The sequence below is a fragment of the Drosophila melanogaster genome, chromosome 2L (assembly GCF_000001215.4).
Source record: "Drosophila melanogaster chromosome 2L".
Lineage (NCBI taxonomy): Eukaryota > Metazoa > Arthropoda > Insecta > Diptera > Drosophilidae > Drosophila > Drosophila melanogaster.
In genome coordinates, this window is record NT_033779.5 from 17,525,554 (window position 1) to 17,552,109 (window position 26,556).

Genomic DNA, 26,556 nt, shown 5'->3' on the forward strand with positions numbered 1-26,556 from the left:
ACTTCCCCAAAAACATGCGAGCTAAATAAATATATTTTACCACTATTATTATTTGGTATTATTTTCAATAATAATTTTTTTTTATGTATGCGTATGAAAGTAACGAAAAGCTCCGTTGCCCAGGAAATTGAAAGATGGAATTTGAAAATTTATCTGAATTTAAAGACCTGCGATTCTTTGGTGGAGTAAACCACGACCTCTTCGGCCATATCGGTATGCTCTTCCTCAAATTCTTCGCCAATTATGGATTCTAAGTCGTCAGATTCCCTTCCCGAATTTTCAGATACATTCTCTTGTTCTGGTTCTGCATCTTCAACTTTTTCCTGGTCTACGTTGATGAATTCATTGAAATTGTCCGATCTAACTTCTTCGTCTTTACTTTCAAAGGCCTCCTCTTCGGCTGAAGGCGAACGCTGAATAATCGAGGAACCTCGCAGATCTTTTAGATTATTGTCGTACTCGGTAATATCAACAGTACTTATGATGGAACATAATTCAGGCTCTGGCACCGGAGACACACTGTTAAGGAGTTCCGCATTTTGGAGCACTTCGTTTTTGATATAGTCGTCAAATAATTCGTATTCATTTGCAGACATCTTCACTTTCTCCCCAGTTCTCTCCAACTTTTTGGTTATCTTATCTTCTTTAATTTTTTTAATGAGCGATAGGAATTGCATTCGTAGAATATTAGCATTCTCCAATGACTCCGATTGGGACGACTCCAACTTTTCCAAAGGAACTCTACTTGGAATCTCGTGAGGGAGGAAGGCATACGATTTACTTGCACAAAGGTGCAAAAGTTCGGTGCCCCGAACTGGTTCCGGATTTTCGATGCCAAATAGGATCTGGGCAAACACATCGTCAAACAGGCTGCTAAAGGTTTCGGTGACAATCCTCTCGTTTTCCTCCTTCCAGCGTCTACCCGGAACAGCTTGGCGAATGAGCTTTCGTATGATGGCATGGGACTCTGTCCAGGAGGCTCCATGTCCAGAATCGCTTTCGCTGTCCGATGAGAACAAAAACAGATCGTTGTCAATAAGGCGATCGATCAGATCACTGGTCAAAGTGCTGGCAATATCGAATGGCTCGAGTTCCTGCCACAAATTGTAGAAGATCACGTCCTCTACAATGTACTGGACAATCAGGGATGTCTCGTAGCGCCGTAGCGTAGCGCCCATATCCGGTGAGACCATGTCCTGCAGCATGAGACGAAGTGGGGTGAAATTGAGTGGATTCTGGATCAGTTTGAAGGACTCCAGCCACCTCTCTATGTCCGCATCGATTTGCTTAGCCAGCTCGGTAATAGTTTCGGCTGTCTCCTCCTCCACCATGTTGCCCACATCGGTGGTCAATATGGTGTCGGCATATTTCTCAGCAATCTCACTGTGCACTGAATTTGTAAACTGAAACATCTCCTCGTAGAGCATTCTCATGCAGTTCTCCTTCTGCCTCAATCCCGCTTCCGCTGCTTCACGGCGCCAGCGCTCCTTTTGTGCCAGGATGCAAAAGAAGTGCAGCTTGCGCTGCTCCTTCAATCGTTGCATTTCATCTGCCAGGAACTGCATCATTGTGCCAACATAACTGCCTTCGTATGAGCATATCAGTGTCTCCAAATATTCGCGCCTAATGACAGAGCCCCTAACTAACTTCTCAGCTCTTTGTGGGGCCATTTTTTTGATTGTTGTCTTGGTGCTACGTAATCCCTCGGAAAGTTCCACAAAGCGTGATTTGCGAGCTTGCCAATTGTAGTTGCGATATGAATCGGTGGAACTGGAACTAGATGTGCGATGCTCAATTCGCAATCGTGTCTTCAGGCACTGCGGTGGCTCCTTTGCCATGTCGGCCTGCGTTCTCAATGTCTTCAAGGACTCGTACAGCCTTTGGAGATTGCCATCATTGCAGAAGTTGCGTTCATACTCTCTATCGTACTCCTTGGGCTTGGACCACTCCTTCAGCTTGCTGAAGGGGCACTGCACATTGCGCATGTTCACCCGCTTTTCCAGTTCATCGATCCTCATGTCGAATGCTTTGCGTCCAGTGTTGGATTCAAAGCATCTTCGGGCTGGATCAACACCATACCTTATCAGTGGGCCGTAGAACTCGGAGCACGGTGATCCAAGTGCCTGCATGGGGCTCTGTTTCTCCCACTTTCGAGCGGTTTTAGCCAACTGAATGTTGTTGCGTCGCATTCCCCGCTGGTATTCAATTTCGTTCTTGCGCAGACCATCCTGCCGACGCTTTTCTATTTGCTGTACGGACTTTTCAATTCGAGCCTTGGAGGCGTTGTGCATTTCCTTCTCTCTTTTGTCAAACATCTTGATCACGATTTCCAGGCGCATCATCTGGCACTGCTGTATGTCCTCCTCGCGCTGTATCCACTGCTCCCATTCGAAGGCTTCCAGAATCTCCTTGTACTGCGTTTTGATAGACACTTCCCTCGCCTCACAAAGAAGTCGTTTAAAGTTATCCTTCAGTGCCTTACTGAATTTCCATCGTCGACGGGCCCGCTCCAAAAACTCCACCTCATGCAATCCCGGTGGCTTGTCGCCTGGCAGCAATTTGGCCAGTGTATAAAGCTCAAAAGTTTCCGACTTGTCCTTGTTCAGTATTTCAGGTAAAAAGGCCAAAGTCTGCGCAGAAGATTCCCTAAATACGACAAGTTGATATTATATGGGTTCAGTGATCTTTCCTTTCTTTGTGCTACCTATAGAGGGTTTGTGTCGCCTCATCCTTGAATGGTCGATTGTCCACATATTTCGGAAAGAAGTCGCACTTGTTCTTCAACTCCTTTCTTATAGGCTTTGCGTTCAGCTTGACTTCCTGAGTGGTAAAATCCGAATGGGGTTTCTGCAGAAAAAAGATTCCGGGCTCGTTGAACTTGCACTCGCTGTCGGTTCGTGGTAATTTGCCAACATCTCGCGCCGCTGGATTATTTGTACCTGGACATTTTTTAAATATAATCGTTTTTACTAAAAAAAAGGCAATCTTATTCAGGATAAACCCACCAGCCGATAATCGAGAGTCTTGGCATTTTGTGCATGACGTCTTCAAATGGCTTTTGCTGTCGGTTCGATGGAGTTTTTCCGCCGTAATCTCTGTTGGGTTGTTGGCTCCTGGAAAAACGGATGTCTAATAAACGACCACTTTATATCCGGGTGTACCCACCGCTGGCTAATCGGGTATCCGAGGACCTGGTGATCAAACAGGACGTTAGGCCCTGACCAATATTCTGCTCGTTATCCTTGTTTCTGGTCGACTCCCCAATACTCCTCTGTTTGCCATGGGTAAATGTGACACGTTTTTTTTGCTTTAAAGTGTCCTCTTTTTTAACCGTAGGTGGCTTTAGTACTGTCGTCGAACTAATGGGCATGAGCTCCCTATTTTCGCGTATGAACTGTAGTATTCTTTCCCTGCGCAATCGTTTTTCCTTTGCCGAGGGCATTTTTACCTTATGTTGTGTTTGAATATCTCTTTAATATCTTTTTGTATTTTTTTTTTTGTGTGCCTAGGGTTTTTGTTAGAAGAGTGCTTAGTTTTTTAGTTATATAAGTAGCTTACTATGTTAAACTAACCAGCTTGTCCTTATGCCCGAGCCCTATTGGATTGTCGGTAAGTCGGTCAATCTGGAGCAAATATTATTCGCCAGGCAACCAATTTGCTGCTAGGGAGCCACTTTGTTTGTTGGCCAATCGATAGGCGGCTCATAAGAACTAGTTGTAAAATCGGAAATCAAATCAAATCGCAATCTATAAGATGTACATATGGCCCGATATTTATTAAAAATATACATAACGTAGATGGTTGTAAGACAAATTACAAAAAAATATGAGCCTATCTTATTATAAGCTAAAGTTCCTTATTTTCCTTTGTTTTTCTTCTGTAAAATTCTGAATATTTTCATGATATCCATTAGTTATTCCTGGGATGAACTTTGACTCTTACAATCTGGTAACCATGGCCAAGGATCGTCTTCGGCGTCGGAATCTGTTCCAATAAACTTCGATGCCAAAGAATTTTGTGGACTTCCTTTGTAGATTTCATCTGAGAAGAAACCCTTAACTGTGCTACTACTATTTTTTCTTTCAAGGCTTAACAATTGTCTTTTAATTATCTTCGTACTGGGATCGTAACTGAAATCAGATTCAGTTTGTGGTAGTTGTTGCCAAACACCTTTTTCCAATCGAAAATTGGCGCTGCTGGTAAGGTTTTCATGCGAATATGCTCGATGCACCACAACTGGCTCAATTCTTGATGGCGCTTCAAATTTTTGCAAAATTTCATCAAATACACTGTCCAGCAGATCAATATAGTTTTCATAAACTATTCGTTCGGCTTCTTCCTTCCAACGTCTGCCAGGCACCGATTGTCGAATAAGTTTTCGAATTATGGCATGAGCTTCGTACCAGCCAGTTTTCTGTGGCGTTTCGCTTTCACTATCCGATGAGAACAAATACAGATCGTTGTCGATGAGTCGATCGATAAGATCGCTAGTCAGTGTGCTGGATATATCAAAGGGTTCGAGTGCCTTCCAAATTCCATCAAAGACCACATCTTCCACTATGTACTGCACAATCATGGTAGCCTCATAACGCTGCAGAGCAGCATTCAGATCCGGACAGACCATGTCGTGCAGCATCAATCGAAGTGGAATATAGTTGAGGGGATTTTGTATCAGCTTGAAACTCTCGAGCCATCGTTCGATGTCCATATCAATTTGCTTGGCCATTTCCGTGACCGCTTCCGCCGCCTCGTTGGCAGCCATATAACCCAGATCGTCGGTCAGAATGCTGTGCACATACTGATCACTGACATCGGTGCTAACCGCATTTGTATACTGGAACATCTCCTCGTAGAGCAGCCTAATGCTGTTCTCCTTCTGCCTCAGGCCCGCCTCGGCTGCTTCAAGTTGCCAGCGTTTTTTACTCGCCAATAGGGAGAAGAAGTGCAGACGGCGTTGCTCCTTCAGGCGATTCATTTCGTCGGTGAGGAACTGCATCATGTAACCAATCATACTGCCTTCGTAGGCCAAAATCATGCTTTTCAGGTCGTTTTTCTGCACATCCCTGGCAAGTTTTTGGGCGTACTCGGAACTTAGCTGATTTTTCTGTTCTTGAACAGCTTTCTGTTGTGTGGGTCTTGACGTTGATCGTGCGGTGTACGCATTTCTCTCATAGAGATTGGTATAGCTTTTAGGTTGTACCAGTGACATCCTGGACCGTAGGTTTGGTGTATGTTTAAATAGTAATTTAAGACAATCGGGCTTGGGCTGCTGCCCTCCATCGGTGACTCTTAGTGTCCTCAGCAAATGGTAGAGCTCATCCAGATGCTCCTCATTGCAGAAACGATTCTCTATTTCAGCGATCCGTTGCTTGGGCTGCGACCATTGCTTCAATTTGGCGAATGGACACTCAATTATTTGCATATTAATTTGCTTTTCAAGCTCGTCGATTCTCATGTTAAATGCGCGTGTATTAGTGACCGAGTTGAAGTTTCGACGGTTTGGATCCACTCCGTATCTCATGGGTGGCGCATAGAAATCGGAGCAAGGCGATCCCAGGGAGTACATGGGTTTCTGCTTCTGCCACTTTATCGAGGTCTTGGCCAACTGTTTGCTAATGCGGCGCATACCACGCTGATACTCGATTTCATTCTTACGCAATGCCTCCTTTCGCCGCTTCTCGATCAGTTCGCATCCTTGTTCAATACGCGTCTTGGAGGCGGCATGCATTTCCCTCTCCCTCTTATCGAACATCTTGATCACGATCTCTAGCCGCATCATCTGGCACTCCTGGATCCTCTCCTCTCGCTCCATCCAGTGCTCCCATTCGAAAGCTTCCGTCATGGTCTTGTACTGATTAAAGTCAAGCTTCTGGCCATGACGTCGTTGCTGGTTAATCTTCAACTTCAGTGCATCCAAGAATTTATGACGCCTACGAGCCCGCTCGAAAACTTCCACTTCGTACAGACCCGGAGGCTTATCGCCCGGCAGAACCGAGGGCAGTATGAACAGTTCTAGGGTACGGGCTTCATCATCATCATAGATTTCTGGCAAATAGGCCAAGGTCTGCGCCGAGGATTCCCTAGGGATAGGTTTGAGTAATACCATCTTTATATATATATATATATATATATATATACTTAAATTTCTTTACCTATATAGCGTCTGAGTGGTTTCATCCTTGAATGGCGACGGGTCCATATATTTCGGAAAGTAATCGCATTTATTCTTCAATTCTAACCGTTTCGGCTTGGTGGGCTTTAGGTAAACTTCCTGGCAGCTGATGTTTGCATTTCGTCCTTTTAGAAAAAATACACCCGGTGCATTAAATTGGCATTCGTCATCGTCGCGTGGCTGCTTTCCAGTTCTTCGGACAACAGGGTTATTCTCGCCTTAGAAAATACAAATTTTCCAGCTTTTAAAAAAATAAATGTTCCTAAAAACAACAGACACTCACCGGCTGCCAATCGCTGATCCTGTAAAGAAGTTGCAATTATACATGATTTGAGATTCTTTTTCGTATATCCTGTCTCATTTTGAAGTGATTTCTTTTGAATAGCAGGAGTTTTTTTCTTTGGGACTTCAACAGGCTGGCATTCTCGATTTTCTTGAAGAAACTTAAGTATCCGTTCCGTTCGTTCCGCCGCTAAAATCTTTTCTTTGGCCAGCTTACGTTTTCGCATTTTCAAAGTGCATACTTTGTTGAAATTGATTTCTCATTTAGGAGTAGTTTGTGTAGCCTACTGTTGCTCACATTCATTAGACTTCATTTACTTTATGAAACCCATATAATTATTTATTTTATTTTGCTTAAAATTGCCTTATTCCTTAATGGGATTAACTCATCAATATCAATTTGAGTCATTGAAATAGTCCGAAAATTTCCCCTCGGTCTGAAGTCCGGGTTAGAAATCGAGGGCAATGGTAAGATTTATACAAATGACCCCAAATGGGTTAGCTTCCTTAAAACCTGACCCACCACCTCGACAGGACGTTAATCATTTATTATCCGACATGTCTGTGATTATTTAGCTTTTTGTCTTGGCCCGGCTATAACTCATTTTCTTTGCAGGCTTTAAATTTTTTAAGTCATTGAAAATGGTTCTTGCATCGCCCGATTTTCCCCCCGCCGAGGGCGCAACTAATTTTGTGTAATAATTTATGAGCGAAGTTTGCTCGGGGCTCGGGTAGAAGAAAATACTTTTCGATAAGAAGTGCTTTTGACGATTAAGCGCAACACTTGAGCAAGTTGTGAGGCGTAAATTGTTGTTTTTTCAGTCCCAGCTCGAGGGCTTTAAACATTGATGGTTCTTTTGTGGGCAATTTAGGACTATTCTTGTTTTGGCGAAAGTTTCTCGGAAAGGCGAAAGGCACATATTTGGGGGAATCGTTTGAAAACTTGACCCATTTTGTCAGCTTCGCAGATTGCCAACTTTTAATTGGCATCAATTTTTATCAAGTCCGGAACCGATGTTCGCTCAGCGGTGCAATTGCGAACTCATGTTCGAGCTTAGGAGGCACATTAATTATGGCTTGAAAACCTCATCTCCGTCCGCCTGCACTTCGCCATTAATTACCTTTACTAAGCATTTGGGCCATTTATCAGACTCGGCTCTGTTCTGATTTTCCTGCTCGGTACAGGGTATCACGGCACTCTTCGTCGCCTGCGTGACCCCATCAAAAATAATGATCCTAATTAGGCAACAAAAGCTTTTTCGGCAAACACTTGAGCCGATTAGTGCCAATGTCTGAATCTGGCAACCCTCCTTTTGTGTTACACGTATTTTAAAAGGACACTCGCAACTACGTCAACTTTAAAAAATGTATTCATGACGAATAAGACAGTTTTTAGGTACTTATGTGCATATTTATTTGTATAATCATATGCAAAAGAATGACACATTTACCAAAACAAGCTGTAATGGAAGTCCACTTAACAGGGCAAAATAGACACTAAGTCAAACGCAGCAGATTCCATTTTATAACAATTTCGAATTATAAAAGAACTCAGTTCAATGATAACAAGGTGTAAAGAAGATAAATTGATTTAGTAATTTTATAAAATACGAAAGATAAATTTTTATGAAAGTAAACTTTGAAGTACTCCTTTTATTGCAAATAAGCCTGCAAGTCCTTTGATGCGAAGAGCCTTTGGAAGGAGCAGCAGTCTATCATCGGTTTCCTTTGTTGGCTAACTCTTCTAGCCGAACTTTTTTCCAAAGTTCATTAAAATCGAAGAGGAAAGAAACCCTGCAATCTCTGGCTAACTAAAATTAGTTCTACGCTTGCTTTTCTCCATTTTCACTCGCTTCTGGAAAGGAGGAGCTTTTCTATTTTCATTTTTCAAATAATGCGTATTTATGAGTAAACAATGAAATTATATTTACTCTTGCTGTGTCAATATTTGCATGCAATTAATTTTCCCATCCTCGGCGGCAGCAGCATAAGCAGGGTGCCCACCAGCCATCATAAACCATGACGAGCGAGCAGTGAAAAATCAAAACCAAACGAAGCATGGAGCGAGGGCAAAGTGCCGTAACGTGTGCAGAGAGCCGCACTTTTCCGGGATCCTGGAAAATTCTAACCCACCCCACCACTCGCACTCACAGCCACACCCACAACCTCACACCCACAGTGTCCTTGCTGTTGGGTCTGCCGCAATTTACTTTAAAAGTATTGCTAACGAAGGAATCGAAGACGAGTGGCTTGGCATCGACTTTGTTTTTTGTTGCTTCTGTTATTTTCGTATCCTGACGCTGATGATGGGCGATGATAACGAGATGCTCCGCTAAAGTTTGCCAAGTTTGTGGCATCTCCTCCTTTTGGCGCATCCTTTGTGGCGGCTCCGGAAAGTTCGGGCTAATGCCAGCCACATTTTGCTTTCCCTTAAAAAACTTCGTTTGCATGCTTTCGACTTTTTTAATTAAATCTTCGGGCAGAAGACAAATAGAATTGGCCAAAGTGCGGCTGAATATTGAGAAATGTTGGCAGAAACCACCACCATCGCCAGTCAGAACCAAGGAAACAGTGAACTCCTTCCAAAAAATGAAGCCATTAAACTATATCCAACTCGTTTCGCTTAATGGCCAGGCCGTTTAAATTTCCAGGCCTCGTCGGAAAAGAACAACAAGAAAAGGGATCTCAGGGATTCTCTTGGCTTCATTTTATGTTATCAAAAATATTTTCAGGCACTTAAATTAATTTATAGCTCAACGGCCTGCCCTTAAAAGACTAAATATCAATATATTTCCTTTTGCTACGGTTCTCTTATCAGAAGCGCAACAATGGGAGTTTAAATATCAATCAAAATTACTGAGGCATTTCTGATCTTAGATGTGGATTAGTATATGTTTATGAATGTCCTGCAGCGCATTGATTGGAATTCTGTTTTATCTTCATTAATTTCAATTTAATTCGAGCTTTTTACACGGTTACATCCGCCCAATGTAAAACTCGTTTTCACTACACCCCTGTTTTTGCCTAAATTAATGTTCTCAGCGCAAAAAATTGTAAATCAATATTTATTGTAATGCCCGTTGCGTGTGTATGCCTTCAGCTTAATGGGTATTTCGATAATTTGTTGTATTAAAGAAAAGTGAAAATTCCAAGAACTTAAATGTGCAAGAAAATGTCATAATAAATAATAGCATAATTAGTTCTAAGTTTGAATGTCAAACTCTGAAAATATGTCGTTTAAAACAACACATTTTATGTTATCCCAGGAAAGTGATTCAAACTTAAGGGTATACAATATTCGACCCATATCCGGTTAATCCCTAGATATTGCCTTATATTGTGGTTTTTTGGGATGTTGGCTTTTGTGGTGTTTTGCCCTTCGCGCGTATGTCGTAAAATTTATGACTCGAAATGTTTTGGCATTACTTTCGGGCGGTATATCTGCGCCAAGGTGGGCGTCTCGTTAGGCGTGGCATCTGGTGGGGGGCGGGCCAGCCCCTTCCTTGCATTTTACTCTCGATATGGGACGGGCATAAAAAACAGCGACCATATTTATATATGAAAATTTGTTTAGATTTATGCAGAGAAATTTGCATTTTTTATGCTTGTGCTGCTGTTCTGAATTGTTTTGGGTATAGAAGGGATTTGGATTTGAGTATTCCATCGGCCATATTGTCGGTGTGCCATTTATCAACTACTTCGCTTCGCAGGCAACTTTTTGGGGCCAAACATAAAATTGCACTTATGCAGGCAGCACCAGCAGCAGCGAAGCAACCAATCTAACCATAACCAACCAGCCATAACCAAAGCCCAGCCAAGTGCATGTGGGCTGCTCCCCCTAATCCCAGATCCTTTTTCGTCCTTTTGCAGAAAAACTATTCTCGCATTCGGAGCGCACATCTTGAGTTGCTTGGTTGGTTGGTTGGTTGGTTGGTTGGTTGGGTATTTGTGTGTGTTTTCGGCCGGGGAGAATAGTTGGCGGCAACTTCCCAACCCCAAAGTCTGAAAACCACATAAATTGCTTTAGCACCAAAGGGATTTGTGTCAAAATCAGACCAAAACAGCCAGCTCAAAGACAAGAAGCCTTCACTCCGCTTATCCGGAGTGCTGTCTATAAGAAAAAGTGCCCATGGATTTATGATGAAGCCGCTATTCCCTTCATAAGGCTTGGCAGATTTTAGTGTGGACTGAAATACCCCTGAGATTGTGATAGTCCCATTGAAATTTATAATTTGAAAAAGTAGTTTTTAACACACTTAAGTAAAAACGTTCTGTTGATTTTCGATTGTAAAGTGCTGTGTTGGATTAAAACTAGGGTAAGTTAAATTAGGAAATGTTGTTTTATTGAGTCAGGTTTTATTTAATCGACGTTATTTGTACTAAGCATGCATATCGATGATTTTCCCAGGTCGCATAACCTTTAATCCATTTTTCAACAAAAAACATGTTCGTTATCCTTATTTTCGCCAACTCATCCAACTTCATTTGAAATGTATGAGACCCTCGCTAATGGCATCGCCGAAAAAGGGAATTCATGGCAAAGTTTTGCCTTAATTTTAAGCATTTGCTGTTGCTACTCCAGCCAGAAAGTTTTTCCACTTCAATGAGCGAAGGCAGAAAAAGCGGCACACACATATGTGCGAATATCCTGGATGAACATGCATGTTCATATATATAAACATATATATATATATATATATATATATATATATATATAGGGCTTTTGCGGCTGTGCACGCCCTAGCAAATCAGCTTACAACTTAAATTGAGGCACTTTCGTTTAGCTTCACTTTGCATGGTCGGTTCATTGCCGCATATCCTTGAGTGGTTCGGAGGCCTTTTTGGCAAAGGCGGCAGGATGTGGAGATGTGAAGTTGTGGAGTTGAAAGGAAGCAAACAAACCGCCGGTGGCACAATTTAGTTCCTCAGGGAAAAGCTAAAGTTTTCCCCCTGTTGTTGCGTTTCGTTTTTCTCCATTTGTGCAAGAGAACTTTTCACTTGCTCTATTTACCAGGATATTTCCTTTCTGACCACCCCATGTGTACATGTGTGTATAAGTATTAGAAATAAATCAAGGGATTTTTGGGATTTCGGTTTTTTGCTATGCTTCGCTTCGTTCGTTGATTTCTGTATGCCCTTTCCATCGCTTTTCCGACCAGATCTCAGGTTTTTCCCAGCGGGGCATTAGTTTGGAAAATTGTTTTGACCACCGCAGGCAGGCCTAGGCAACATCTTGCTGTGTTTTTCTTTGGTGGTCAAAGCTGTTACACAAATACCATGCAATTACAGGCGCTTTTTCTTGAAACGTCAAAGCAATTTTATTTACTCAACAATTAAATGAAAGTTGGCTTTACATTTTCACAGTTGATTGCCGCTTTCAACTACTACTTCAATTGGTACGTTATAGTCTATTCATATAAATGTTTCTGCAACTGTTACAGATCTATTCCATTACGAAAATAATTAGAAGCATTGGCTTGTTCGAGCAAATTGAATAGAACAATTTGGGCAACGACTAGTTTCTGTTAGTAGTAATTAAATATATTTAATTAAACATACCCATTTGATATGCCTTTAATGTACTCAAATTAATTTGGGAAAAGCACATGTTTCCTCCCCAGCAAAGTGCATCCAAACTGACTAAACATATTAGCCAGAATGAAATTCCTTAGCACAACATTTCCAACATTTCCAAATCGTGAACCACCAGTGCATTAAACTAATTACAGGACTCGAAATGGCGAAATAAGGGACAAGCATACCAGTGCTGTGTTAACTATCGAATTGATTTGATCCGATCGAATGTGACTTTGGTGTTTTGTGTTAATTAAAGCAACATTTGGCGCTAGTTTGCCCCATGCTTAATCAACCGAAAAGCCAAGAGAACCGAACCAGAGAACCAGAGCTTCTGTGCATTATTGATAATTTGCCGAATGTCAAGGCATGTCTAATTAGCGGATGTGGGGTGATGTGGGATCGTAATTGTGGGGGCGGTGCTCTGCAGCTTGTCTTTGATGTTTGCGGAATGTTCTTTGACAAATGTGGTTAATTAAATGTACTCACATTTTACCAGGATTATTTCAAACAGTTCAACTCGTCGCCGCTGCTTGTGCGGGAATGAGCGGGAAAATTGTTTTGTTTGTTTTTATCATATCAGCAAAAACAAAGTGTGACAGATACCAGCAGAAAAAATACTACTGTTCAAACTTATGAAATTAATGAAAAACAGTAGCATTTCAATGCTTGCCATTGCAAAGGACATTGTGGGTGCTTTGGAGCGTAAAATTCAGTACGGGAAAGGGATAATTGCGCACATTTCAAAATGAATTACTGACAGTACGAAATATGAGTACTTTTTGCCCGAGGGCGTGGTCGCTGAACATGTATTACAAATTGAAATCTAATTCGCGAAATATTTAGCTGGAATGAACAATGGTTAGCGGCGTCCAAATTAATTAGTTGGTAATTAAATCCGTGCCTGACCAACACATTGGCCCGAAACTCGGACTGAAAATAAACGCTTTCGTGGCCAACGATGCGTATGCACGATAAGTGTGCCGAAATGTTTTAAATGTTGACAAGCACAACAAATTAATAAATTTATCTCACTATCGAATGGCAAAGATCTCTATATTCAAAGAAGTTGTAAGTTTTATTTATAATGATTAATGAATTACAACATTATTTACTAATTAAGCTAGCAATTTGCGAACTAATCAAGCCATAATGGCTTGAATCAATGACAGTTAAATAAAAGTTGTGTTTAATTACAAAGCTACTTCGATTAGTGGTTTTTCAAACGCATGAAATTGCGCAGCCAAATGGAATAGATGGAAAAATCGAATTTAATTCGCTTGACTTGGTCAACCGAAAATGCCGAAAATTAAGTCATATGTTTCAGTTCCCACCTATTGAACCCATTTGTAGCCGCTCGCCATGGCCATTAAGCCCTCACACCAGCGGATGAAATCAAATTAAATGAAAATTTTTAGCTATGCCTCGCTCGCTTCTAATGCCAGCAGACAAACGAAATGGAATAAATCAAATATGTCCGTGGACCATCGTCCACTCGACCAGAGCCGCCGAATGCTGTTCAAATCAAACGGACTGTCGGCCAGCATTTGACATTTAATTAAATAAGGATCGCAGTTGGTCCTGGTGAATTGAGGATATACATATACATATATATGTATATATATATATAGATTTTGAGGTGCGGCGGGAAGAGTAAGTGCATAACTTTTCCACCTACATTTTGGAGCATGTTGGCCCTTTTTGTTTATTTGCTCAACTTTTTTCATTTATTTGCCATGCTGGTCACAGCTGCGTGAGTGCGCACTTCCTTGGTAATATTTTTTGCCCTTTTCCCCCGCTTTTTTTTCTTTCCTCCCCAGGTTGCTTGTGCTTTGTGACAGCTCATAAAATGTGAGCGACACGCATTAAAAGTGTATGCCCCTCAGTGTGGCGAGGGTGTTCCAAGGATTTGACACTGAGGAATGGCCTTTGGGGGACTCCAGCTCCTGCTCCTACTCCTCGTCCAGGTCCTGGGCTGCCACTGCTGGCCGGGGCAATATTATGATGAGCCTGCAAAGAGCAATATGAAAATGAGGAAAAGCAGTGCACACTGGCGCCGCGGGCCTCGAGCACAAAAAAGGTCCTGGTCTTGGCGAAAGATATGTCCTAATAATCAGAAAGCCTGGGGCCAACGACTAATGCCGCCTGTAAAAGCGAATTGAGCGCACTAAATAGTCCAGGCATTTATTTAATTGAAATCTGTGCCGGGGCCCCCAATTTAATGTTGACTCATGTATCACGGCGACCAGGCGGGGATATTAAATTTGCACAGGATTATCTAAATATGGCAGCAGGAAACAAGAGGCCTTAAGGATGACCTTAAAGCCATGCCGGGAATTTAAGATAACATAACAATTACATGCAATTTGGATCTGTACGCACTCATTTCCAGAATTTCCCGCCATTTTCGAGCATCCGGACTTTATTTTATATTAATTATCGCTTTATTGAAAGACGGGATTTTTGGTGTTTTATTTTTATTTCATTCACATTTGTATGGCATGTCCTGGCAGCCATTTTGTGCGCAATTAAATTGCGTAAGCGTTTATTGCTCCCGGGCGTATATGGATTTTATTCGTGTGTTATGCTTTCAGCGAATTTATTTTTATTTTTAATTGGTTTCGTTGCTGTTGGATTTGTACTTTGTGTTTTTATTTCGGACCCATAATGAGCCGGTTGCCATGCAGCATTAATGAGCATTGCGCTCACACTCCGATTAAGAGGGCATTTTCGCCGCACAGCCATCCATCCGGCCATCGAAGAACTGGTTTAAATGAAGTGTTGCTTCATTAAATATGAAAATTAATGCAATTTATTTTGATTAAATATTCATTCCGTTGCAATTCCTAAAAGTTATCCAATACTCGGGTGCATCCATGTATAAACATATTATCCATAATGTCGGCAATCATTTGCGAAGTATGATTTGCCTACGCAAGCGGAAAGACATTTGAGTCAAGATCATTAAAAATATATTTTACGTAGGTGTACAAAAAACAGAGTTTGAATTCTGCGGCGTACTCATGTAACTCTAAAAAATGTTGCCAGCCTTGAATACATTTAATCTTTTCAAAGAGAAAAATATAAATAGTACTCGATTATTTCGATTGATTTTAGTGCTACGATAAGTAGTGCTCTTAATTTTTCCCTTTATTGTGTGCCAGGATTGTATATAAATTTATGCAAATACTTTCAATAAAATAACTTTGTCATGTAAATTTTTTGGGCACCACCAAAAGTTGACTTTTTACCATTTTTTTGTTTGACACATTAATCAAAGGCCAGCGCGGTGGGGAAAGCTCTGAACACAAAAAAAAAATTGGATCCCTTCTTAAAGCTGTGACCATGTCCAATTGCCCAGTTTCCAAGGAAACTGTTTTATTGAGAAGCATATAAAAAGTGTCCCTTTGACGCGGCACAAAAGGCCAGGGGCTGCGGCAGAGAATCGAGGAATGAGTCTGATCCCCGGACCCAATCGAGTAATCCAAGCCCTATTAAGGCCCACGGCGATGTGACTGACTATATGTATGTATGTATGTATCTGACAACTGTCACCAGTTCGATTCGTGCCATCGCCACCCCCCTGCCAACCAAAGTAGCAGCATTATCATCAACTGCAGGAGGCTGGCAACCCCTTTTTGATTTTTTCGTTGTCTATCAACCCGTGCTGGTTGCACAACCCCCGCCAGATTATGAAATGCAAAACTAGATTTCGAAAACTTGCTTTTATGTTTATGTTTAAATTTAAGTCCTCCTCGGCTCGAGATAATAACAAAAGCGGGATTTAAATTTTTTTTGCTTTTTTTTTCGGCCAAGGCTGGCCCTTTAATGCCCCGAAGTTACCCGGGTAGCTATAATGGTGCTGTACCCGTACCACACGCTTTATGTGCTCAACTTGTGGTCCCGGTTGGGTGCTGCAAATAATATGGTGATTCCGATGATGCTGCTCGCTGTGTAATTTGCCTTTAGCTGCAGAGATTCTGTTTAAAGCGTGGACAAGTTACAGTGGAACAAATGTCGGATATAATGGATCGAATGGGTGCAAGAAGTATTTGTGAGCAATGTTTGTTATCATAAAAGCAATACAATATTTAATATAGCCTCCAAGTTGGTCGGCAAAAGGTGATTATGTAAATTAAATTAACATTTTCAAAACAGTAATATTGTATTAAATAAGCTGTCTCTGTTTCTTTTTGCCACTGTAGACTGCAATCCACACTCCAGAACCTAATTAAATTCAGTTCACAGTCTCGTTATGCTTCGCCTCGCCTGTCGTTTCAAATTTCCTCTAGTGCTTTTCCTCTATTCAATATATTATTTTGTATTCTGGTTAGTTGATATTTCAGGGCGTGGGTAAGTTTCATATGCAGCTGCTGCAGCCACCTTACAATTCCTCACAATCTTTGCTCTTCAGCTGGCTTCGTCGTGGTGAGGAAAAGCTAAGAAAAAGGGAACCTTTTTTAAAAGGTATTCCAGTGCAGACCACACTTATAATAATGCTGTGGACTGAAGTAACATAGTAAAAACAAGAGATACCGCTATTCCCACCGTGGTTTCCATGTACCGCCGTGTCCCTAGATGTCCTGCCGTGTCCTGCCGTTATGTCCCACCGTGTACCGTCATATCCCGCTGGGTCGCGCCATGTACCGCCTTGTCCCGCCTAGTATTTCGCCTTGTGTTCCGCGTGGTGTCCCCTTTTTAACGAATCTAGTAAACCCTTTTACTCTATGTGAAATTCAAATTTTGTCTAGAATTTATAAATACAAAATTGGATTGTGCGAATTTCTAAAGTTCTGAATGCTAAGAAAGTGCAGTTTCTTGTTGCCTTTAACTCTTTTTTACAGCTTATATTTATTAATAAATTTTTACTTAACAACGAACTGCAAACATTCGAAGTGTTGTTTCTACCAATTGCCCGAAAGTAAGCAGAGATAATTTTTTACCGTGCTAGCGGAGCGAGTGGTAATGCAGGCACCCACACACATCCTGCTGGGGGTCGTGGCCCTGGACCGAAAGCAAGGTGCCACCCGCTGCCCAGCACCACCTCCCACCCCCAAACCCTCAGCGCCCAACCTCCAACTCAGTCACCCCCGCTGCTCCTTCGGCTGTAATCACGTTGCTGCACAACGTCGACGTTTACTTTTTGACTGCCAGAGGCAATTGCTTTATTAAGAGTTTCTGCTCTACTTGATACAAGGAACCCGTCCTCACCCCAAAATCCATCCAGCTACCCCCCTTGCCAAACCGTCAGCAGCCCGCCTCTTCTTACACATTTGCACCCTGCAAATGGCTGTCTGTTTGTGCCACAGTCGCTGTGTGTGCGTGTGTGTGTGCGTTGGTAGGGCTTAATCTTACTTAGTTAACTTTAAATTAAATCTTGATATTCACATATCGTTGCCTCAGCCTTCAACCTTCAGCCCGTTCTGCACCCTTGTGATATCCTTTTTGTGGGTGGTGGTGGTACAACATGGCGTTGTTTTAATGTGCACATGCCGCTGCACTTGTGTATGCGTATGTATGTGTGTGCATGCGTATGTGTGTCTGCTGTTTGTGTGATGCCAATTTTAATGTGGTCTCGGGTTCGGGTTCACCCTTCGCAGTCCAAAAACTGACGGGGGCGCTCGGCCAACTCATGTTTTTGCCATCAGGCAGACAATTTCACATTTTACTTCATTTTATTTCACTTTTTTTCACTTTTTTTACAATACATGTGGGCATTATGAGTGCGCTAGAGCAGGTTTCGAGTGGGTGTGTGTGTGTGAGCGCGAGGAGCGGTAACCATAGAAATTTTATTTAATATTTTTTTAATGAGCATGCTAAAAATTTAATACATTTTCGCACAGGCGGCGTCTGTTCCGTTTTCACCATTTTTCGCTACACTTTCTTCACATTTTAAGGGGTAGTTGAGGGATGATGGAATAGTCAATACGTTTGCCTAATGCAATATATGCTAGGTTATGGCGTTGCATTTATTGTAACCAAAAACAAAGCATGGCTAATAAACCACTTAATTTACGAACTATTATAATTAGGGTATTTAACGATCGAGTGTTCCGATTTGCCATCGTGTTACTTTATTTTAATTTGTATTTTTGGGTTTTGCATTTTTATTACATTCTCGTATTGCCTGCATACTTTCCTATGGATGCCTGCGTGGATTCGGGACCGAGGTTTTTGGGGTTTCTGGTTAATGTAAAGTTTTGGCCCAGCAATTTTCGTTCGCTGGCATGTCAGTTATTTAAATATATATTCTTTTGCCCGGTATTCCCCAAAAACTAAAGGCTGCACGAGAAAACTTGAATTAAACAATGTGTGGAAATATAAATTGGTTGTGTTTGAGTGGGGGAAAATATTACGTGGGGGTGCAGTGAAAGCGAACATAATTATTTATTCTGTGAGGAGAAGAGTAAACTTTATGGTAATTATATTAGGGTTACTCGTTTGGAGTATCTGCCACTGCAAATACGAATCTAGCTAATGAATAATCAGAAATTGTAGGTTGCTTAAAATGATGATATGTGGTGCGTGGAGTTCACTGAAAATATTTGAAGATTTCATTGTGGAGTGTGTTCAATTTGAAAAGCTGAATTGGGTGGTTAAGGTCTGTAGGTATATATTGTCAATTTATTTAAGTCCCTTAAAACTTCTCCGTTAGATTAGGTTATTTAATTATTAAGTACTCAGAAAATTTGTAGCTCGTCAAATGCAAGAAAATTAAGTTGTAAATGACTCCTGCGACTTTTCAGATGCCTTAAATTGATTTATTCGGCTCTTTTGTTCGATTTCTCATCTGCCTGTCAATTGGCTCCTGAATTTTCCATTTTTCTTTTGAATTGATGGCTTGGAATAGGAATAGGGAATGTCTCGCTCGATTGTGCTAAGCTCGTTAGATTGCTGTCAGCCTGCGATATGTACACTTTCAGCTTAATGCCAGCATCTAACACATGCATTACATTAAAACCATTTAATTGACACATCGATGGGGGCGTGACGATATAGAAAAGCAGCAAGTAACACCTACAGAGGACCATTGTTAACATCGACGGCGCTCCCTGCTTCTTATCCTATTTTTCCTGAAAGTTGAAAGCAATTTCTTCAATGGCAGCAAATTTGTTGCCAACAATTTGAAACGCTCATTTGCTGAGGCATTCAGAGACCTCATTTGAAGCTGCTGCAAGTGAAAGCAGGGAAAAGCTAAGGAAAAGGGAAAACGGAAAATGGAAAATAGAAGAACTGAACCTGTAGTGAAACGTAATGCAATGGCAATCGGAATCGGAATGCGAATGGGTGTGGGTTTGGATGTGGGAAGTGTAACGGAATGAGTCACGTAGCAAAAACATTGCTGCTCACTGTGAAAAAAATATAATGAATACTATTTAATAGTGACAAATTTCCATTGTTTTTTTAATTACAAAGAAAATAATTCTTAAAATATAAATATAATATAAAAGAGTTTATTTTGAGGCTTTAGTGTTTACTTCAGACTAAGTGTAAACATATTGTAATTGTAAAAATTGGAAAATTAAAAATCCATATAGCCTGTTTTCTTTACTGTGCAGCCAGCACAGCCAACCCACCTATTGACGCCTCTAGTGGCTGTGCAATTTCTTGTAAAAGTGCTCAATGAATCGAAATTAATTAGTAAGGGAAGCTGAAGCAAACCAACAAAGCAAACGAAGGACCCACAAGTAGAAAAAAAATCACAGAAAGCTTCAACAAATTGTAACCTGAAGGAAACTGACTAGAAGGACGAAAAATTAAGATTTCCTTTTTATTATAACCATTTTTGCCGTTGCCCCCATTTCCATCTCCGCACGCATAGCGTTTCTACACATTTCTTCCTTAAGTTGGCTTTTCTCGATTTCGTTTTTGGGTCTGGTTTGAGGACATTTTACACATTGCCAGCGCTTTGAAGTGTGAAAATTTAATTAAATTCAGCTGGCGAAGGACAAAAAAAAAAAAAAAATAGAATTAGCGGTGGGGCAGAAAGAAATAAACTAGGCGACAACACAATTTCCAACGAGACGAGGGTGCTGCGTGTGCTAGAAATTCGCACTTAATTAGAAATGCGATTACCGGGTCTTAGCTGACTTCTGCACTCTTTCCCGGTTGGCACTTTTTTTCTAAGTAAATTAAATTCTTGCGCCCCATTTGGGACACATAAATTTTGCTGGCCATGAAGTTTGGCAGTAGCCGTTTATTATGTATAGCACTTAACGCCGATATACAAATAAATATGTTTTTATTATTTTGGCTGGGAAAGTTAAGCCAAAGAGTGTGGAAATGGAATCTATATATGTATGTGTGCACCAAAATTTACAATAATAAACTTGAAAACAAAAATAGCTAATAAATATAAATAATAAAGTTCTTTCACTTTCTTTTTATATAATATTACCTATTAAGAGCGAATTTATTTAATTTTAAAAACAGGATATCTATAACTTATAACTGACAAAGGACTGAAAACTGAAAAGACTGTAACTGTAAAGAGATCAAAGTTTCGGTGTTTTACTAAAAATTGTTATTATTCCGTAGACTTCCGTTTTTTTGTTTTTAGTAAATAATTATTTCGTATGTATAATATTTATTATGTATGCCTTCAAAAGTTAGCTTCCTAGCTTTGTTTTAATTTTATGTTGTCTTTTTTAAACTGACCATATTGTACCGCCAAACTACTATTAAATATGTGCCCAAATGGGTCCGCAAGGCAAGTCTAAAACTCATGTTTATTTGCATACTTTAACGAGATTTTTCATCGCATTTGGCTAGTTTCAACTTTTCTGTTAATTCTTTGCCATATTTACAGTCAACAACAATTATTGTCAATGGCTGACCAACATCCTGCGTAGCATAAAAAATTTCCACTCGACTGCCTTCGAGGGTTTCCGTTTCGTAGCTGTTATTACTTCCATACCAGCTTGTGGTATTTTCTTATCCTGGCCCAAAAGTGAGGGACGAAAAGCTTGCTGCTGGACGGGAATGGCAAAAGTTATTCGGCAGCAATCTAAATTACTAATGCCACTAACTAGCGAAGTCGGTTGGGTACTTCATATGGAACGGCCGGAGTTTGGGTCGCCATCTTCATCTCCTCCAGGGCCCTTAGGCAATGGCCAAGAGGCACTTATTTTTATTAACTTTTTGGCAACCAAGTGCACTTGAAAGTCGGTTGTTTTGCTGGGTATGTGTGTGGGTACTTTTCCAACTGGCTGTTGCCATGTGTACTTCGTCTCCTTGGACCGGCAGCTTTTTGTTCTGGATTCTTGCTTGGCCAAAATAAGTGTAAATTGTAAATATTTTTTTTAAATACGTAAGTGAGCTTCTCTTAGAAACGAAAATTTGAAATGGGATTACATTGATAGCTAACGAAAGATGAATTTTGGTTTTTATTTCCATCAATTTTTGGCAAGCGAAAAATTTCATATCGTTCATGTGGCATTTAAAGATGCCTACATAAGCAAAATTTTACTGCTGCAAAACCAAAATTGTGTCTCATATCGATGAAACTTTTTGGCTGACTTATGCAGAAAGTTACCTGAGTCATCAGGTAACCTCAACTGTGATGCTCACTGAAAAGGCAGATGATTGCTTTGATTCGGTTTAGAATAGAGGGTATATCACTTCCTTTCTGTCATGTGACAATTTCATATTTTGAACGAAATTTATATTTCGTTTAGAACATTACGTTTTCAAATATTTCAAGCAATTAAGGAAATTACAAGAATGTAATTAAAAATTCTATACATATTCTCTTTAAATATAGGTAAAAGTTGTTTAACTTTATTGGAATATTTCTGTGGCTTTCTGTGAATTGAAAGTCACCTGTTCTTTTTCGATCGCAATATTGGAATAAAATTGTCAAAAAATACTCTGTGCGTTTGGACGAGAAGTGCAGGCAGATGGGAACAGAAAGCTCGTAGGACATGGTCTCCATTTGCTATCGCCCCCATTTGTGTGTTTTTCACCGCCCACTCTTTTGGCAATTCGACTGGCAAAAAGCTGAAATTGAAAACTCAAAGTACATGGAACGGTATTGCCATTATGGGCGCCACTGACATGCATATGTGCGGAAAATGTTCAAACATTTTGTTGCCCGTTTTCATGGAGAGTGGAGCTGTAGAAGGATGCCATATTCGGCTGGCAAGCAAACATTCAATTAAAGCATACTTTTGAACGCCACAAAATGGCGTCGCAGCTTTTCACGCTGCACCATGGGGCCAACCACCACTTTCGTTATTATAAACAACATTATAAACAAGTTCAGCTTCAAGAATATACAGATTAAAATTTACAAATTTAGTCTTTTTAATATATTTCTTGCGTGTTTACTACTATAACTAAAATTGGAACTTATAGCCTACCCTTTTTGTAGGAACTACTATGTACTACTGATTCGTAAGGCTATGTGAATATTATTAATTTAATCAAGCTGCAGTTGTTGTTTTCTTTTTTAAGTTCTTTTAATTCTTGAATAAAAATTAAATAGTCTATCTATATAGGTTTGAAAATACAATTCATTTTAAAACTGCAGTCCAAACGTTAAAGCCTGACTATAGTTCCTTTAACCTTGTAGACTGGTGTTCTGTTAACAACTACTACAACATATTTGATTAACGTTTCGGCTATCTATTATTTTTGGTCCCATAGTGCACGGTTGCTGTTTTGTAGGGACAACTCGCTTGCTATAAATTCACGCTTTGTAGTAACTCTTTTATTCTATTACTCTAAGCAAAGAAACTGTTGTATTGACTGGCATGGAATGACTAAGTTGATATTTCCATTTAATTACTGCGATGTATTTATAAAACCAGTTTAAAAAGATTTGACTTAAGCTTGGAGCCCAATTTCAGCTCGTGCATATAATAATTATCATTTTTCTGCTGGATTTTTTTCTTCTACCCTACTTCTATGAATTTAAAAATATTTTAAGTAGGTCCTTGAAAGAAACAGTGCCAGTATACTATAGTATACGAGCTTTTGTTGTTACGTATTAGCTGTAGCTTTTTTTTGTTGGTAGGGCATTATAACTTCATTGTTAGAAGAACTTATTTTGGGTCTCTATCAGTGCAATGGAAGCAGAAAAACAAGTAGAAAATATAAGCCACTCATAGGTGAAGACTTGTTTGGGTTTGTCTGCGCATCAGCTTGTGTTTTGTGCACTTCAAAAAGTATAATATATTAAATATAATTATACAAAAATCTTATGAAGCTTAAAAACATAGGTATACAAACCTAACATATTTATCATGTTGTATGTAAATGATGATCAAAGAAAACATATTTTTCTTTAAAAGAATGCAACGAATTTTCCTTTCTGTGTGCATGTGGGAAAGTGTTTACATTCTGTTGTTGCAGTTGCCACTAATAGTTGTGGAGGTCGTACAACATTGTTGCTGCTGTGTCTTGGGCCGGCACTTCGATCAAAGTTGGTTAGCAACTGGAATCGGCTTGGCTTTGCTTTGCCGTTTAGTTTTCGCACTGCTCCTGAATCCGAATCTGTATCTGTGTGAGGCGGCTCACCATGCTTGTGTGCTTGCCATGGCGGAAACTTGCCAGGCAATTTCCGCTTTAAGTACCATTAAATTCGTATTCGTTTTAATGAGCTCTCAACATGATGCCCCCTTCGGCGGAACGTCTCTATATTTTTCAGACAGACAGACAGTCAGTCAGTCAGTCATCCGCATTCGCATCCTCATCTGGGCCATCGTTTAATGACATTCGATTCGTGTGTACCATGCCTGCACCATGCTGAGTCTGCTCTTTGTTTAGACAGCATGAGACTGTTTCGGAATCCCCTTTGCTTTACGACCACTTTGATGGGCTTTTCGTTTAATTTCGCACAATTTTCGACCAGTCAACGGTGAAATCTGCTTAAGGTGCACGCCACGTTGTGTTTTTGCGTGGGGATAGCTCAGTGCGCAACAGTATTGAATATCGAGGGGAGCAATGTATTTTAAGATGAAACGGTTATCATTAGAAATGAATAAAATGAATATGAACGAATGAAATGAAAGAAAATGAATATACCTAGGGTCTTTACAAATATCACTTTTATTTATTTACAAATATAATTCACCTAGTTTATGTTTTCAGTGTGCAGGTGAGCCGCAAATCGATTATTTAGCAAATACCTCATGAGTACAGAACGACACAATAGCTGTGGGTAAACCAATTAATTTTCATGTCTTGGCCACGTCTTAACATTGCGCATACGCCGCGTTACACATAATTACTTTGCTTTTACTCGCAAAATACCCGATAAATAATTCAGAGCGCATGTGAAACTAAAAACAGGAAACATAGCAAGTTCAGATTCCCAACAAAGAACCTGAATCGCAGAAGTTCGGTTCGTGCTTGCGACTTATCTGGCCAAATGGATTATGCTGCAGCATTTTTGGTGCAGCTCAAAGCAGGCTGAGTGGTAGTTTCGCCCACTTTTTGAAAATCCCCATCTATTAGTGCCAGTAAAAGCAATTATTTGAGTGGAAACTTCGGGGCTACCGCTGAAAGTTAAGAGCAACTCCAACAACTGCGGCGGCTGGCTTGCTTTTGGCTTGGCATTATCTCTCCTTGCCGTTTCGTGTATTTAGTTAATGCTGAATATAGGAGTAAGTGCTGCTAAAGTAGGGCTGGCACAGCAACTTTACAACCTGCTCTATGGCTTTGAACTTAACCAGTTCACTGGTGATGCTAATGGCTTACCTTTGCGGATGCGGTTGACGGAAGCTTTGTCAAATGGATTAGTTTCTGCAATTTTTCAGCTCAACACTTTGGTCGGATTAAGTTGTATGGGAGACAAGGCTATCCATGATGGCCGAGCAACTGATTTCTAATGGACATTCACCGACAACGGACATAATTCGCTCATATATTAAAGGGGATTTTTGCGGGCTTGATAAGCTCGTTTGTGTGGGCTGTAAAATATTTATTAAGCGACAAGCAATAAAGTAAAATTAATGGGTATTCTTTAAATATGTTGTGATTTTAAATTTGTATTTAAATGGAAGTCAAATATTAATTTTACTGAATCTGTTTGCTGTATACACGTTTATTAAATTGTTGATAGTGGAACGGAATGAATTGGAGCTTTCCTTTTTTTTTAGCATATGTTGTAGGAGACTACCGGACTATTAGAAACCCCATTTTATGAAAGGCGGTCGATTAAAATAATATTAAATGCATTCATAATTGACCAGTGCTTAGTTCAGCATACCAGAAGTGAATATAGATGGCGCCACAGCAAAGAAATCAGCTGTTGAAAACAGCTGTTGCACGCACAAAAAAAGTTTATCTACAATGAAAAGTTTTTCCCTTGACACAAATATTTTAATTTCTTTTGAACCAAAGCGTTTTTCCTCATTCTGCAAAATGAGTTTTACTGAGTGTGGTTTGTATTATTTGTTTGTGACTGCCAAAACTAACAAAAAATCGTCTTGTCACCTTAATACCGTCAAAATGTAAGTCATCTTACTAATATATTTTTCTGATAAAATGAATGCAGCAGAACGTATTCATGAAATAGATAGATGAATTTTGTGCGATTTTGGGAGAACATACATTCTTTAATTCAGAGTAATGTCAGCTAAAAGGTAGTTAAACAAGGCTGTTGCTGAATTGTTTCATTAATGTGTTAGTTTTGCGGTTATTATATGTAAAATAATTTAATATGCAATCAATAGGAAATAATCTATACGAGAACATTTATTTTTTGCATGGACCAGAAAAAGCTATCGAAATAGAAAATTCGCTATACAAAATTAGTTGATTAAATATATTAAGAATAATAAATATATAAGAACGGTGACATACCTACATTTTTTAGTAACACAAAAGATATGTGCTCGTGTTGGACAGTAAAATGGATTAGTTTAATTTTAGAATTTGGTTAACAGAGGGTAGGCAGAAATCTGGCAACTCTGGCCTAAAAACAGTATTCCCAACGCAGTGAAGAGAATGGGCTTTTGTGGGTCAATGACAATCTTCTTCTTAAAGCTGTTTTCCGTGTATAAAAGTATATTGTGTCAAAACACAGCGAAACCACATTCTGGAAGCTTTGGTTGTAAGAAAAGCCTAGGCCACGTGTAACGAGAGCGACACCAATTAATAGTCCAGGTATGGTGGCCTATTGGCCACGATTGTGAACACCTTAAGCGGTAGTGTGTACATCTGGAATTTTGACAGCTACCGTAGGTATTCACAAGCCGGGTCCTTAACACATCGCTTATAATACTTTTAATTTAGGTCATTTAGAAACGTAAACCAGAGGTCAGAATTTGAACACCATCAGGCACACGCAGACTCCATACCTGAGTTGCATTCACACTTTAAATAATCTCCTACAGTACGTTGTAAACCAACGTGGGAAGGCCTTCATCACAGTTACAACGACAGGGTGAGTGCATAATGTGTTAGCCTTGATATTGGTTACCGATAAGTGCAAGACAAGACATATCTTAAATTTGAACCTCATAAGTAACAATGAGACGGTTATTCAGATTAGAGTTAATTGATTGGTCATCTAATTCGAT

The 26,556-nt window shown here is 40.1% G+C and overlaps 2 protein-coding genes and 2 long non-coding RNA genes across 4 annotated transcripts; 2 read left to right on the plus strand and 2 right to left on the minus strand.

Annotated features, from left to right (window-relative positions):
• Window positions 1-31: 31 nt before the first annotated feature.
• CG15144 (uncharacterized protein) lies at window positions 32-3,569 on the minus strand. The gene is made up of 4 exons (NM_136005.4): window positions 3,166-3,569; window positions 3,006-3,113; window positions 2,705-2,939; window positions 32-2,646 (listed from the first exon to the last, which is right to left on the minus strand). The coding sequence occupies exons 1-4, from the start codon at window positions 3,440-3,442 to the stop codon at window positions 150-152; spliced, it is 3,117 nt and encodes a 1,038-aa protein (NP_609849.2). The 5' UTR covers window positions 3,443-3,569; the 3' UTR covers window positions 32-149.
• A 188-nt stretch (window positions 3,570-3,757) lies between these two features.
• Window positions 3,758-6,681, minus strand: CG15145 (uncharacterized protein; the record flags this gene model as incomplete). The annotated part of the gene is made up of 3 exons (NM_136006.3): window positions 3,758-6,080; window positions 6,153-6,390; window positions 6,456-6,681. 3 exons carry the CDS (start codon window positions 6,679-6,681, stop codon window positions 3,914-3,916), a joined length of 2,631 nt encoding a protein of 876 aa, NP_609850.2. The 3' UTR covers window positions 3,758-3,913.
• Window positions 6,682-16,300: 9,619 nt separating this feature from the next.
• On the plus strand, window positions 16,301-16,830 carry lncRNA:CR43304 (long non-coding RNA:CR43304). The gene is made up of 2 exons (NR_047984.1): window positions 16,301-16,381; window positions 16,443-16,830. It is a non-coding gene; the product is annotated as a long non-coding RNA:CR43304 (long non-coding RNA).
• A 4,801-nt stretch (window positions 16,831-21,631) lies between these two features.
• Window positions 21,632-22,296, plus strand: lncRNA:CR45697 (long non-coding RNA:CR45697). The gene has a single exon (NR_124332.1). It is a non-coding gene; the product is annotated as a long non-coding RNA:CR45697 (long non-coding RNA).
• The last annotated feature ends 4,260 nt before the right edge of the window (window positions 22,297-26,556 follow it).